Source organism: Paramormyrops kingsleyae, chromosome 1 (genome assembly GCF_048594095.1).
Source record: "Paramormyrops kingsleyae isolate MSU_618 chromosome 1, PKINGS_0.4, whole genome shotgun sequence".
Classification (NCBI taxonomy): domain Eukaryota; kingdom Metazoa; phylum Chordata; class Actinopteri; order Osteoglossiformes; family Mormyridae; genus Paramormyrops; species Paramormyrops kingsleyae.
Genome location: NC_132797.1, coordinates 19633330 through 19648602, shown reverse-complemented (window position 1 = coordinate 19648602; position 15273 = coordinate 19633330). Strand labels below are relative to the sequence as shown.

At 48.4% G+C, this 15273-nt stretch overlaps 1 protein-coding gene across 2 annotated transcripts in view; it reads left to right on the top strand.

Annotated features, from left to right (window-relative positions):
* Window positions 1-15273, top strand: part of LOC111841559 (SWI/SNF-related matrix-associated actin-dependent regulator of chromatin subfamily D member 3) — a 30621-nt gene that overhangs the window by 3055 nt on the left and 12293 nt on the right. Inside the window, exons 2-6 of one of the 2 annotated variants that reach the window (XM_023807391.2) lie at window positions 5181-5413; window positions 7039-7128; window positions 12920-12962; window positions 14265-14387; window positions 14931-15053. In XM_023807391.2, the coding sequence (XP_023663159.1) occupies window positions 5181-5413; window positions 7039-7128; window positions 12920-12962; window positions 14265-14387; window positions 14931-15053 (612 nt within the window). The remainder of the gene's footprint in view (window positions 1-5180; window positions 5414-7038; window positions 7129-12919; window positions 12963-14264; window positions 14388-14930; window positions 15054-15273) is intronic. The other variant, XM_023807392.2, reaches the window with a different exon arrangement.

Here is a 15273-nt window from a genome sequence, read left to right as displayed (position 1 = left end):
AATGTGTCCTCCATCCTCCTTGCTCACCATGTCCTCCATCCTTGATGCCCACCACATCCTCCATACTCCATGTCCCCATATCTTCCTTGCCCATCATGTCCTCTATCTTCCATCGTTCATACCCACCTCATCCTCCATCCTTTTTGCTCGCCACATCCTCCATCCTCCATGACCACCACATCCTCCATGCAAGCCGCGTCTTTCAAGTCCACTGCATCCCTCATCCTCCATGCCTGTCCCGTCCCCCATCCTCCATACTCACCACATCCTCCATCCTCCATGCCCACTGCGCCCTCCATCTTCGATGTCCACCACATCCTCCATTCTCCATGCCCACCATGTCCACTATGCTCCATGCATACTGCGTCCTCCATGCCTGCCGCGTCCTCTATCCCCCTTGTCCGCCGCGTCCTGCATCCTTGGCAGATCTCACTATGTGGGCCTGAAGCTGATGATTTGGTAGTGAGCCCGGCCTTCTCTGTCATACTGGCTGGGGTTCACTTTGGCTCTCTTTAGGCATGGTGCTCTATGCTCCATCAGATTGGGAGCAGCACGGCATGGACGACGGGCACTGAGGATTCACACCCCCACGGTTTTGGGTTTGGTTTCCAGCCCCGCTCTATACAAGTGGAGGCTGCAGGTTCTCCACATGTTCATGTGGGCTTGTTCCAGCACCTCCTGGTTCTGGCTGTTTAGGATGAGTTCTCCTCTCTGTATTTGCCCTCTGATGGCCTTGCGTGCTTGTGTCTATTTCAATCTACTATATAACACACCCATTGCTACCATACCATGCTCTGTGTGGTCTTGCCTAATGGACACATTTTTGTGTATGCACCTCTTTCTCATCCTGCTTATTTTACTTATCTACCTCCTTCGCATTTTTGTGTACGTACCTTCTCTTCCTCATTTTAGTGCATATACCTCCTCCTTATCGTTTTACTTACGTACCTCCACCTCATTTTAGTGTACGCAGCTCCTCCTTATTTTAGGGCACACACCTCCTCCTTATTTTAGGGCACACACCTCCTCCTGCTACTTATTTTAGTTTACTTCCTCCTCATTTTAATATGCACCTTGTCCTCCTCCTCCTCCATCTCCAAGTTTTAGTGCATGCACTTTCTCCTCCTCATTTTACTGTATGCACCTCCTCATTCTCCTTGCCATTTTACTGTATGCACCTCCTCCTTCTCCTTGCCATTTTACTGTAGGCACCTTCTCCTTGCCATTTTACTGTAGGCACCTCCTCCTTCTCCTTGCCATTTTACTATATGCACCTCCTCCTTCTCCTTGCCATTTTACTGTAGGCACCTCCTCTTTCTCCTTGCCATTTTACTGTAGGCACCGCCTTCTCTTCCACCTTCCTGTGAAGGCTTTATCTCAGTCTGATATAAAGGCAGTGGAGGCTCAGTGCTGGTGTATAGAAGGAGACGCCATGTTTACATATGGATATTCCACTCCATATGGGAAAACTGCAATTCCCTGTTTATTTTATGCTATGATAGCCTGTTATTTCCTTCGATTCGCACAGCGTCTATGGTGCCACACCCTGTATTTCACCAATATTTCACGTTTCTTGGTTGCAATCCCCACTGGACCATGTTATACCAAATATGGAGATGTTGCTGTACAGTTAATCTCCACACATTCCCGCACCACTGAGAATGGCCGTGCGTCGCACGTGTGGTTTCTAAAAGCTGCGCATTGTGATTGTTACCTTTGCGGGTTTTACTGCAGGTGTCCTGGGAAAGCGAGAAGAGGAACAAGGGCAGCATTTGATTCCATGTGGCAGTAATGAAAAGCTGTATTTAAATGTGCTCGGTCTCTTGCTCCCCCTCCCCCGCTAATATGCCCCCCCCCCCCCCCCCCCCTTGCAGCCCCATCACCAACCTGATTACCGCGCTCACCTGGGGATGTGGGGGGCGCCGTCAGGCAGGGGAGAGCTCTCTGACAAAAGGCAGACGGTTCGCCTGTTAGGGGTGTCCCCAGCAATGAGACCCCCCTCCCCCAGTGACACGCTTCGGGGTGTGTGGCTGTGCCGCACCACTCTCAGTAATGGGGTCGAATCTCTCTAATTATCCGTGGTTTAGGAGCCCACCGGGAGCCCGTTTATGGGGGGGGGGCCTCATTTCGAAACCAAGCCTTTGTGTTTGGAGTCAGACATAGGCTGCCTTACGTGTATCTGGCCCCTGGTGAGCTTTGTGGGGGTTGGCAGGGGGAGGTGAGTGTGGGTGTGTGTGGGGAGTAGCCCCCTTGACTGACATGTACGAGTGCAACTCGTGGGGGAAGGGGGGGGCGGGAAAGTACACAGTACAGTGCGTAGCTTTGTTCTCGGGGCCTGGAGCTCTTACTGGGGCCCTAACATTAGCCCCCTGTCCGGACGCGTATTAATGTGCATTTACACGGTAGACCATGGGAGGCACTATAGCCTCACACCTCCAGGGTTCGAGGTTTGGTCCCGCCTCCATTTTTCTGTCTGTGTGGGTTTTCCAGTTTCCTCCAGCAAGTGTAATAACTTGAAGTTAGATGTGTTGGGTATGTTGGTGGCTCTGAATGACCCGGGTGTGTCGGAGTGTGTGACCTGGTATCCTGGCCCCGTGTGTCCTGGGACCGAGTCCAGCCCCTGCATGTGACACATAGTTATAGAAGATGGATGCTATAGAATCAGAATGAGTTTTATTGGCCAAGTAAGGTGTCACCTACAAGGAATTTGACTTGACGTTTTGCTCCAGTACAATCAAGACAATAAACAATAAATCATTAAAGTATTCTCTAATTGAAAAAATATTTTCTTGAATTCCTTAGAATGAGAGATTTTGTCACAAGGCAGAGCTCTGAGTTTTAATTTGAACTTTACTCTAATGTGTCTGGCTGTAAAGGCTGTTAAGATACTGGAGTGTAGACAGGGAGGGAAACGTGTGTACATTTCAGGGTTAATTAGTCATCGGTGTTTGAGCACAGAAGCTGTCTATATCAGTTCTCATTACAGAGCAGTCTAGGGTCTGAGAGCCTCGGCCCAGTCCTGCTCAGCTTAGGGGGGGGCAAGGGGCCCCCTCGCTGTTGTAAAGAAACCTTGGTTAGCAGGACAGAGATATTGTTATTGAGGGTTACATACTACATCAGTAACATAACTTCACATATATGTGAAGTCACTCATTTGCCTGTAAAATGAAAACATTTTCAGGAAGGATTATCTTGAAAATCGTGTTTGCATCTGGGCATATTTGCGAGTGAGGGCTTCGTGTCTTATGACCTCCTGTAAAGTGGCTCACCTCACATTTGTGTCACACTTGGGGTATGTCTGTGTTACGGGGGGGGTTTGGCTTCTCCCTAAGCTGCCGCGCGTTCAACCAATCCGAAGGGCGTACTGGCCCGTCACACATGTGCGTACGTTTTCCAGCCCGGTTTGTTTAGGTTCTGCTAGATTCCAGTTCAATCCACTGGCGGTGAAGAGCCAATGTCCCCCCTCCCCCCACCCCACTCTCTTAAATATTCAATATAATTTTATTTCGGCTGGCAGATTTACATTTTTTTCTGCAGCCAGTATGAGCTGGCGAGTCGACCCAGCTTTCAGCTCACATTACCCTGCGAATTTGCACCAACTGGAATGCTCCCCCATGTGGCAGGGGTGATAGCCCACAGGAAGCAGGGCTGCCGTGAAGCCACTGCGGATTCGGACGGAGAGGTACTCTTTTATTTCTCCCTACGAGTCTTCATTTTTAATCACCTCACCTGCGGCTTGTGCATTCCGGAAGGTTCCAGGGCTCAGTGCCTTTGCTGTGACATTGCGCCCTCCGTCTGACGGGCATGGATTCCCTCCATATGCTCTGGCCGCCTCCCGTCTCGTGGTTAATGAGAGGAGTGTCTGCACCACGCTTCCCAGCTCTGTCATTAGCTGGGAGGAAAAATACAGACCGGGCCATATCCAGAGCGGCACAGAATCCCAGGGCAATTTACGAAGTTATTACGAGCTTTTTTTCTGATAGAACTCTTACCAAAAGGCAGCAATGCAAATATTTGGTGGGTGTGATTTTATTAATAATTCGACATACTGATATAGTATGAAGTTCCAAAAAAGTAAATTATGTCCATCGGTTTAGAAAACAAATCACTGAAAATCTAAATTAAAAGTGTTATAATAGTATTTTTTACTGTTGCCAAGCATGTTGGGTGATATTTCGTCTCAGTGACTCAGATGTTTTTGCCTTACAGCTCCGGGTTTGAGTGTCATTTCCGGCATGTTCTCTCTGTTTCATCCAGGGTTTAATCCTGACTCCTAATGTAGTCTGGTGGGGGCAGGTAGATCGCCCCCGGTGTGTGGATGGATGGATGGATGGATGGACAGATGGATGGATGGATGGATGGATAGCCAGGGAGGGTTAGTCCTCCCTTCCTACCTCCATTAGGCCCCTACAATGGCTGCCTTGTCTGTGCATACCTGCCCCCTACCCCCCAAAGTATGGGCTTTCTACAGTCAGACTGTAGCACAGCAAGTCACAAGCCAGGAAGGTCTAGAAAGTTCCCCCTTGATCTCACTCTGAAGGGTTCTCTGCCCCCCCGCCCACCCACCTATCCCGCCCAGCGCGGCTTCTCCATCCCCCATACGCCCATGTGTCCCAGACCATCTCCTGTTCTGTGGCATCGCGGCACGAGCCCCAAGCGTACAACCATTTACTGTAATGGAACATCCCCCCCCCTACAATGTCAGACCGGTGGGAAGGGGGGTTGGGGGGTCCAGCATCTGTTGCCTGCAGGAGTGACAGGCACAGGTGTGAAGTGCCTCAGCTGTCCCTCGCCATAAACTGGCAGGTGGGCGTGGGGGGGGGGGGGGCTGCAGTGGGATAAAGTGAGCACACGTGCAAGAAAAAAAAATTCAAAGCAGATTCCATTGATGTGATTGGCCAGCAGACCATTTAATTTGCGGGAAGCGTGCTTTCTAATCAATCGCTGTGCCTGTATTCATTTCAGCAAGTTTAGCGCTTGTACATTACACTTTAATGAGCTTCACTTATCTGGGAGGTGTGTGAGGTGACTATGTGTCCAAATAATGAGGAGAATGGGACCCAACCCCCCCCGGGGGCCCCAAGGGACCCTGTGCTGGGCCCTGATTCACCCTGTCAGTGTGTCACGCCTGCGGTTTTCTGGGTGAGTGAATATCAACGCTCCCTCCTCTCTTGCTCCAGCGCCCAGGAATGCCATCTGGAGCCCGCATGCCCCACCAGGGTGCTCCCATGGGCCCCCCCGGCCCCCCATATGGGGGGAACCCCTCCGTCCGGCCCGGCATGCCCACCCAGGTGATGGAGGCCAACCGGAAGCGACCGGCTCCATCCCAGCAGGTTCAGCAGCAGCAGCAGCCACAGCAGCAGCAGCAGCCACAGCAGCAGCAGCAACAGGCCGTACAGAACCGGACCCGCAAGTGAGTCTGACTGGAACCGCCCCCTGTTTCCTATTGGCTCATCCAGACGGTGTGTGTTTGTCTCCACCCTCCCCCTCCTGCTCTCCAAGTCTCAGCGGGTTCTATTTAAGTGTGAGACTTTAACTCAATGGTTCCTCCTGTTCCTCCTGTCTTTCCTCTCTCCCCCAATGTCACTTAAGCCCTGTCGAGTCAGTCTCCTTACAGCCACACTGAAGTCAGTCCCGAAAAACAATCTTAATGGAGATTAATGGAATTCATTAAATCGAAAATGACTTTTTATTGGTCAATGAAGGTGGGCAGTAAAAAGGCTCAACTGACCAGGGCAGGGCTGTGATTGGCTAAGCACACGCAGCGGCCTGGTGGAGAATTGAAGGGATAACTGAGGGGTCCTCATCCTCCCCCAGTCCTGCGGTATGGAGCCGCACCATCGATCCCTGAACAAACACCCCCCTCCCCCCCAACAAGATGTTAACCAACGCCTGAGAAGCCGATCGATGGCAGCAACTATGCTGGATGCATCCCCCTGGGGTTGGATAAAGTAACCCTCCAGCAGCTGACCCCAGTGCCCCCCTCCCACCCCCACACACATGCTCACACTCCCGCTCGGAGCATCAGCAAGAGTGGCCTTGGATTGCTGTGTCGCATGGTGACAGGTGCAGGTCGGGTTGATTGCAGTGCTCACATGACAATGGCCATACGGTGTCCAATGCCCCATTCTGGTAAGATCTGCATGTATGCACCTGCTTAAAACAGCAGGAATCACTCTCATTTTTTATAACACCATGGCCTCACATCATCAGGGTTGGATGTTGGCAGTTCTCACCCAGCTTTTGTGGAGTTTGCATGTTCTCCCTGTGTAGCGTGGGCTTCCTCCAGATAACTCCAATTTCCTCCTGCAGCCCAGAGACATACAGTTAGACTCTAGATCTCTGCATTGCCCTTTTGTTAGGGTGTGCCTGGTAATGGGCTGGAATCCAACCCTGGGCATGCCCTTCCTCGTACCCGGTGCTTCCTGGGATAGCCTCTAGGCTCACTTGTAATTTTTTTCTGGTCATCAACTCAGGTCTCAAGGAACACACTGTTTTATTATCGCCTTTGTCTTTTTAGTTTTGACTCACATCTTGAATCTACTTATGTACCTATGCAGGGCTGTCTGTGGGCTGCATGTTCCTTGATGCCTCCCTGTTTATCTTCTCACTTCTCTAGTTGTTACACTTTCTAGCTTTTATTTTGAAATGCTGGTGGGGGACTGTGGGTCCCTCACACATCAGCCTGATTTCTTGGATTCATTGGTCCAGCTAACGTGCCTTGATGTGGAACCCCTTGGTTTTGGTTGTCAGTCTGATGTTGTCGTTCTGTCTGTCCTTTCATCTGTCACCACAGCAGTTAGCCTGGGTGTTTCCCTGTTATTTTATCTTAGCGTAAACATCTCACTACTGCCTTAGACTCAGTCACTGTTTACATACTGCAGTGTGGTCAGCTGACATTTTTTTGCGTCCCCAACTAGACTGGCTGACCTGTTCCCTTTATTCCCCCAAAATACATGCTATTTGGGCTCCCTTCTGACCCCCACCATATCACTTTTGCCACTAATCGGAGAACCTTCAAATCCCATCAACCCCCAGGAAACCGGTGGGATTCCTCGGAGCCAATGAGATTGCAGTGAGGCAGATGGACATGAGAGATGCCCAATCAGATCCCACACTTGGATCAAAGTAGGAACTCATTCTGCTGCATGTTAGTCTTCCAGAGTGACCCCTCCACCCACCCCCACATCACCCCCCCCCCCCCCCCCAACACCAGCACCCCCTAACTCTAGTCAGTGGCTTGTTCTCACCTGACGTGCCTGTGGTTTGTTAATGTATTGTCTATCATAAAGGATCCATGTCCATGTAGAAGTTAAAGGTTAATACATGTTGGTTTCTGTGCACAAACCTGAAATAACTTCATCCCTTTAAATGACTATACGAAGAGGATAGATACTGGGCCTGTATTCAATGCTTGTATTTTTTCATATTGCAAAATGATGCGTATAATTTTTTATCTTTTTTCAAGGTTCTATTTAAGATTTCAATTTGTATGATTATGTTTCTGTTATGCAGGAAAAAAAGAAAAGTTCGTTTTTATAAATATCTTGCGTGTGATCACATGTACGTTCGCAGCTCAGTTTTGATGGTGTCTCCTATAAGTTAACAAAACAAAAAATAAAAATAGGTTTACTATGAGGTAGCACAACGGTTCAGTGGGTGGTGCTATACAGTCACAGCTCCAGGCTTGTGGGTTTGCTTGCTGCCTCCGGTCCTGTGTGTGTAGAGTTCTCCACATGTCAACTTGCATTTTCTCCAGATGTTCCGCTTTCCTCCCACAATCCACTTTTGGGAAATAGATGTATAGTGCTTCAATAAGTGCTCAGACCCCTGAACCCTGAATCTCCTGGAAGGACCCTTGGCAGTGATTTACCAGCATCCAAGGAAGCCTGTGGCACCTCGACACGCAGCCCACTCCTCCCGGCCATTATCCCTGGTGGATTTGCATAAGCGACGCTAAAGGGTTTTATGCGCAGGCCTTTTTTTTATCGATTCTCAGCAGGATTCATGTCTGCACCTTGGCAGGGCCGTTCAAAAACTTTCACTCTTTTAAAATTCGTTTAAGCCCTTCTAGTGTGGCTCTACCTTTGTACCAGTGATCATTGTGTTGGGCAGCGAGAGGCCGGGCAGGACGCACCCCAAGGCTACATCGTGTGCGTGACGGTACCGGGAAGACAAAGGGGGCTGTGAAAGAGCCAGATATTTCACAGCCTGAGTTGGATGCATTAGGGGTACATCAGTCCAACACACTCCTCAAAACCACCTCCTACGGCAAAGTGGGGAATTCATTACTTAGGAATACCCTTGCCCTCGAAGGCTACATGGACTTCGTGATGCTGCGCTCCACAGCGCTGTTTTCAGACAAGCGTGAACGTGGACCTTTTTGGCACTAACGCCAAAGGTTGGGTTTGCCGCGCTGCTGACAGGTCCTTTGACCCAGTCGTGGAGTCAGTTGCCTGCGGTGGCAGCACCGTGATTCAGGAGGAGGCGGAGGGAGAGTTTTAGCATTAGTGGATAAAGAAAAAGAGCAAAGTACATGTAAACGGCAGACAAAAAGCCAGTGCCTGTCTGCTGAAAAAAGGGGGGCAGGATTTCTCCCCATTCAGGAGAACAGTGATCCGAAGTGCAAGGCCAGAGTCACAATGGGTTAGCTTAAGAAAACGAAAGTGAATGTCCTTGAATGGACCAGCAAAATCCCAACTTGAATCCTATTGAGGATCTGTGAAAAGGCTTGGAAATTGCAGACCGGCAAGCAAATCGGCCCCGAAGAATAGACCAAAGAGGATCTGCCAAGAAGAAGGGGCAAAAATTATAACATGTGGCGCTCAGATTCGTTACAGAGGAGCTCAGAAAGACTTGCTTCTATATCTGCTGCCTAAGTTTCTTTCACAAAATAATGTTTTTGTCTCATTGGAAAATGCAGCGAAAATTAATCTCACCCCTCGAAACAACCGATTGAATGCGACATTAATGTAGTAAAAGTTGTGTGGATAATTTCGAGATTTGTCACAGTGGGACTCCGTAGTATTGGTCTACTTTTGCATGACAGTTTACGAACCCTGAAGGTATGGAATCAACATTGTGATGTGGCTGTTTTTTTTTTTCTTTCGAAAAATGAGGGTAGTTGTTTGCGCCTTTGACCATGAGTTAAGGTGAGCGTTTGTATGGGTTATGCATGCTCCCCAAGCAGGGTGTGAAGGTAAATATAGCACAGCTTTCGGACTGGAAAGCAGCTGATATGACTGGTATTAGACAGCCCCCGTAAACAGGAATGATCCTCTGCAAGCTAGAAGTTAGTTAAGCCTTGAGTTTAGCAGGAGCCTTTTAGCAACTGTTTCCCCCACTGGAAGCAAAATCCTTCTTTGTGTGAAATGGCCACAGAGCCATCATTGTTAGTGTAGCTGCTGGTGGGAGAGGAGCGCCATATGTGTTATTGTTAACCCACTCAGCTGTGAAATGTGACCATTTGTTAGCAGACTCTGACAGCTGTCACTGGCCCCTGTTACTCTGCACCAGAGAAACGGTGGGACCATATAGTTCCATACCGACCTATAGAACTGAGAACGTTTCACACTGTTGCCTGGCTTTCCCCTTCCTGCGAGGGCGGGATATGAACACCTTGAGGTGTCTGTCTCCTGGAGTGTACTGGGGAGGTGCTAGATCATTCAGTAATCCTGTGAAGGCCACAGTACTTTCATGATGTCATAGAGGACGTCAAATCTGGGTTCCTCAGAAAGTTGTCAGATAGATGAAAGAGCTGACATTTACTAAAACTGTCAGCAGTATGTTAACAAAAGAGGACATTTTGGTGTCACACACGGAGTAACTTTAAATGCTTAAATAATGTGATTTTTAAGCATTTTTGGATTTTGTAGGTAGGCAAATGACCTCTCTGTAAACCATCTATGCAATGACAAGATGAGCTCCGTGGGCAAACTATATTAGCTGGAGCTGGAGTAGAAAAAATTAAAAAGGTAGGAGAAGATATTCAAGTGCCAGAACCAAAAGCTCGATTCAAGTTCTGTCATACTTTGGACTCCCAGACCAACTGGGTAGCTTCGAGGTGAACATGCCATTTGACGGTACACAGAAGAGGCTTTTTTCTGCTGTCAGTGGAGCGGTAACAGCAGAGAACTTTTGGGGGATTGGGGGTCTCACCATGGGCACCAGCTGACAGTAGCTGTGCTGCTGTTCTCACCTTCAAATCACATGATGCATCTTCGAGGAAACAATTACGGAAAAAAATAACAGAAACCCTGCAGGTTTATGGCCACAAGTCAACTGTGTGACCTGCCTCCTGTGATTCGTCCTTGTCCCATTAACCTTGAGGTTTGATATTTTGATTGGCTGAGGGCATCAACCCACCAAAGTGAATAGTCTATATGGGGCTGTATGGCTATCACAGACTACAGCTTATTTTTACTGGGTTCCTGCTTTAAGGGTCAAGCTGACTTGCACCCTATCTTCTCTAATACAGGAGAAGTCGTAAATAACTCAGTTTATTGGGCTATCCTGACTTCTGAAGGATTTCTGGAATAAATAACTTCCTGGTGACATTTAACTTCGCAGCTGACAGTTGTCTGCGTCGTTGTCCACTGCAGACCAATCTCCTTGTGTGAAATCTCTTCAGGCTTCACGTGGATACCTTTCGTGGGAGAACTGTCACATTTCAGCATGTCTTTATAAATCCCACCTTTCACAGAGTGGTGCTCAGTACTGTATCAAAGGCTCCTGTCACAGGACCTCTGTGGAGGTGTTAGAAAGTCCCGCAGGCCAGTGCAGACGCCATGCTTATGAATGAACTGGGAATATAATGCTGCAGAAGCCTGCAGATGTATTTCTCCATTCAATTCCTCTGTCTCTTTTTTTTTATTGTTATCTCATGAGCAGTTGATTCTAATGCCTGACTGTTATCCCTGCACAGTACAAGCCAGAGAACACCAAGGGCACTCTGTCTGTGTAGGAGGGGCCTTCAGTGCACGCCCCCCCCCCCCCCCAAAAAACAAAGCAGTGTCCAGCTGGTGTGGTGCTCTTGGCCGCATGGCGCAGCTCAGCCACCGTGCATGAAATGCGGCTTCGTATTTCCATGCGAGCTGCGTGTCGTTTGAAATTCGCCCCTTTGTTCTCACACCACTCACGAGAGGATCCATTATCATTTTATACCATTACGTTATTTATGTGACCATTTTAGAGGTAGTAGTTATATTACCCGCATGTCTTTGACTGTGGGAGGAAATCGCATGAGCACACATGCGCCGCAGAGGTGAGATTCAAACCCCCAAGCCGAGAGGTGTGCGACCGCCTCATGTTGCATTGTTGTAGCACTGCTGTTTGCTCCAGCCCCTACCAAAGATGTGATTTGCTGTTCAGTTAACAGTCCGGCATTTCAACCTCCATTATCATCGCACCAGCACAGACCTCATCTAATTTCATCAAACATTCATACACATGTGGAGGTAGGGGGGCGGGTGCAAGCAGTGAGCAAAGCCCAGGCAAACGTGCCGGTGAATCCAGATGTTCCACACGGACCTCATTATATATGGCACCTGGAGAGTGAACCTGCAATATCACAGTGACTGATGTGTCACCTAACAATAACGGTCAAAAGCTTCTTTGTTTATTATTCAGGTTGTCCTTGGCTGCATAATCCACTGTCAGGCAGACAGATCTCTGACAGTCCGGAGGGATTCCCGGACCATTATCTCTCTTCTTTCATTACTGCACTTCACAGATGACTTGTTGAGATTTTATCTCTTAACTGGAGCTACAGCTGTGGATACGGGTTGGCTTTTGGTACATTTCATGTTCACAGGTGGCAATTTCAGGTCCAGAAAGTAAAAATCCAGACCATGATTTACTTTCAACCAACCAGTTGAGCATAAAGAGTCACAGTGACAGAGTACTCAACTGGTTGGTTGAAACAAAATCTTGGTCTGGTATGTTAATTTCTGGACCTGAAATTGGCACCTCTGTTCATGTTAGCCTTACGAAAACCCTTCTACCTTTGTGTTCCTGGTGGATCTCTGGGAAATGGTAAAACCAGAGACGTTGAGGTTACGCACGATAGCGTGTAACTTCCTGTGTGTGTGTTTACCTACAGCTTATTGATTTGTGCCTTGGCCAGAGCGCTTAGCTTTTTCATAAGCGTACGCTTCATGTGGACGTGTTTCCTACGAAGAAAGATCTAACAGTTTAAACTGCCACATTCCAGAGTTTTTGTGCAAAGTGCATGAAAATTCAAACGACGCATTATAAACACAAAATAGCATACTTACTCGTTGTATTATTTGTGTATTGCTAAGTGGTCAGTGAGTCTTTTGTACAGGGAGAAGCTGGTGTTCATTATTACTAAATGACCACTGTTTTTGGGTCAGGGGTGGGGGGGAGGGGGGCTTCCAGTTTCAGAACACAGGAGCCGTGACATGGTTATTGATGAGGTTTTTTCTGCATCGGGGGAATGTTTTCCAGCTCTGGACAAGTGATTCTGGCTAAATTGTCAGAATGTATGATACGGGACAAACAATGGTGAATGATGACCATTTTACAAAGCTGGTAACACTGGAGAGCCTCTGGAAAATAGGATTTGTGGGGAGGAATTAGGCACCAGCAGGCACAACGGATCAGGAGAAAACCCTTCAAGGCAGAGAAAGCTGGTGCTGAAGGGGGAACGAGCTGGCTGTGGCGTGATGGCACGACTCTGCCTCCTGACAGCGCAGGTCGACCACCTGACGCCTCACCCCCTCTCCTCGAATCAGAGACGCAGGCCCCGCCTCCCCCAGTTACTCACAAACAGCTGGCAACAGTAACTGGATGTGTCCCAGCAATTTAGCAGATGGCCTGTGTAACTCTGCTATCTGTCACCATAGTAACATGCTCTGTTTTTTTTATTTTCTTTCTATCTTTCCCCCCCCCACCGCAGTGCCAAGAGAAGGAAAATGGCAGACAAGATTCTCCCTCAGAGGGTGAGTCCATTTATTTTTGTCATTTGTCACTGTTTGTTTATGTTTGTTTGTTTGTTCATCTGTCTGTTTGTTAATGAGGTGGATATTTCGCAGCTTTTTATGGAAGGGTGTTTCAGTTGGATTACAGGGGCAGGCAAGGCGGCGGGGGGGTGGGTGTGTGATAGGGGGGGGGGGGATTGCAGAGTGTGTGACGAGATTTAAAAAGCATCAAGGGGCCGACAGGGGTGCCTGCCGAAAATGCAAATGGGCGCTTCATCCCCAGTGCTTGGGAAGTTAATTCCGGAAGCTTCCAGATTGTGTGACCACCAGGAAAACATTTAAATCGTTATTTTCGGCTGTGCCCTGTGCTTCCCTGGGATAGGCGCCAGGCTCTTTGTGACCCTCTATGGATAAGCGGATGGAGGGATGAGAGACTATTTAGGTTTGCGGGAGCCACTGTAGCGATAAGTGTGTCTGATTCGTAGAGAGCGCCTATATTATATCAAACACTCCAGAGCCAAGAGCTCCCATTGTTGCTGTATGACAGATCCAAGCTGTGCGCACAATGCGTGTTGGGGAGTGAGCGGGACTTGTGTTCAATGACATCGTGTCCCTGTGCCTGTTTCGGGCCGGTTTCCCTGCTGGCCAGACCTAACACCTGGGATTAACTTTGAGAAGGACACCGTCCTTTGCGGTCTCTGTCTGAAACATAGAATAGAGAATAGGGGTCACCCCTGAGGTCACGATAAGCAGGACCCAGTCAGGCTGACTTCTTATCTGGGCTGTATAAGGCAAGGTGGGCAGCCCAGGGTATGTGGTGGTGTTCAGCAGCTTCTGGGGGTGCTGGGTGGAGCTCGCCTTACCTGTTCACGGTGTTCAGATGTGTGCCCGTTACCTAAGAGAGCATGATCAGGCCACAGAGACCAGGTCTGCTTATATCAGGTAAGAAGCCTGTCATTATGTGGTCACTGTATTATGGAATAGGTCAGTATATTATGGGACACACAGTATATTATGAGGGCAGCATGTGTCTCAGCTGGTTAGGATGCAGTGTTTGTGACTGGAAGGGACCATTCATTGCTAGGGACCGTTCATCGCTAGGGACAAAAGCACCTGGTACATAAATTTGTGATTGTTAGATGGGACAGTTGTGGAAATAAGCATGCAGTGGTGCCCTTAGCGAAGCTTAGTCTCAACCGTCACGTTTAGGCAGTGGGCCACTCCAAAAAGCTATGGGGTACCTGATGTTCTGTTGCAGGGATATTGTGAAGGTCGGGGTCTGTTGCGGCTGCTTCAGCTGCGTGTCTTTGTTTGTCCTGCCAGATCCGCGAGCTGGTCCCAGAATCCCAGGCCTACATGGACCTACTGGCTTTCGAGCGCAAACTAGACCAAACCATCATGAGGAAGCGAGTGGACATTCAGGAGGCCCTGAAGAGACCAATGAAGGTAAACCTGACTATTAGTCTCAGTGGACCAACCAGCAACTGTCATGTATTAAAGACACCTTTAGCCTGCCATTGGTTCTCAGCTTGAACAGGGTTTTTTTTATAGGTCATCCTTACACAGCCAACAAAATCTAATCAAATCGGGTATGGAGAGCCCCAGAAACCTTATGTGGCCTCATGGGGTATCAACAATCATGACTTGAAAAGGCTGGGTGTGACTTTTCATGAGAACCTCATTAAATATGGCTCCCTGGGAGAGAAGAAGAGAGAGGAAGCTGCAGAGGACTAGATAAAGACCATAGCATGTTCACACCAATGACCCCACATACAACCAGCATACCTACCAAAATATATCTGGGTAGTAGTATGCTAGTGTGCTGAATAGCAATTATCAAAAAGACATCCGGAACGGTGAATTGTTTCTTATTTATTTTTTGATATAATGTTCGGGCTCCTACTAGATACAAAATATTAAAACCGTGCTGTACAGAAAACAAGAACTTCTGCCTTCAGCATCCCACATGTTGTCTGCTTTTATCTGCAGCAAAAACGTAAGCTGAGGCTGTACATCTCCAACACTTTCAACCCGGCCAAGCCTGATGCAGAAGACTCTGATGGCAGCATTGCATCATGGGAACTGCGAGTAGAGGGCAAACTGCTAGATGATGTGAGTTTATTTGTTTGTTTTTTATCCTTTCTTGTGTTTACCATGTTAATTTGTGAGCTCTCTGTCATATTTAGGCTGTCTCCTTTTGCTCATACTTTTCTTAAACCTTATGCTACTTTGGGGGCTGCCCTTTTTATATCGTATCCCAAGTCTTCATTTCAACCAGCACCTCACTTGAGGCCCTTAAGATGCTATATTCGGTAGGCTGACCATTAAACTG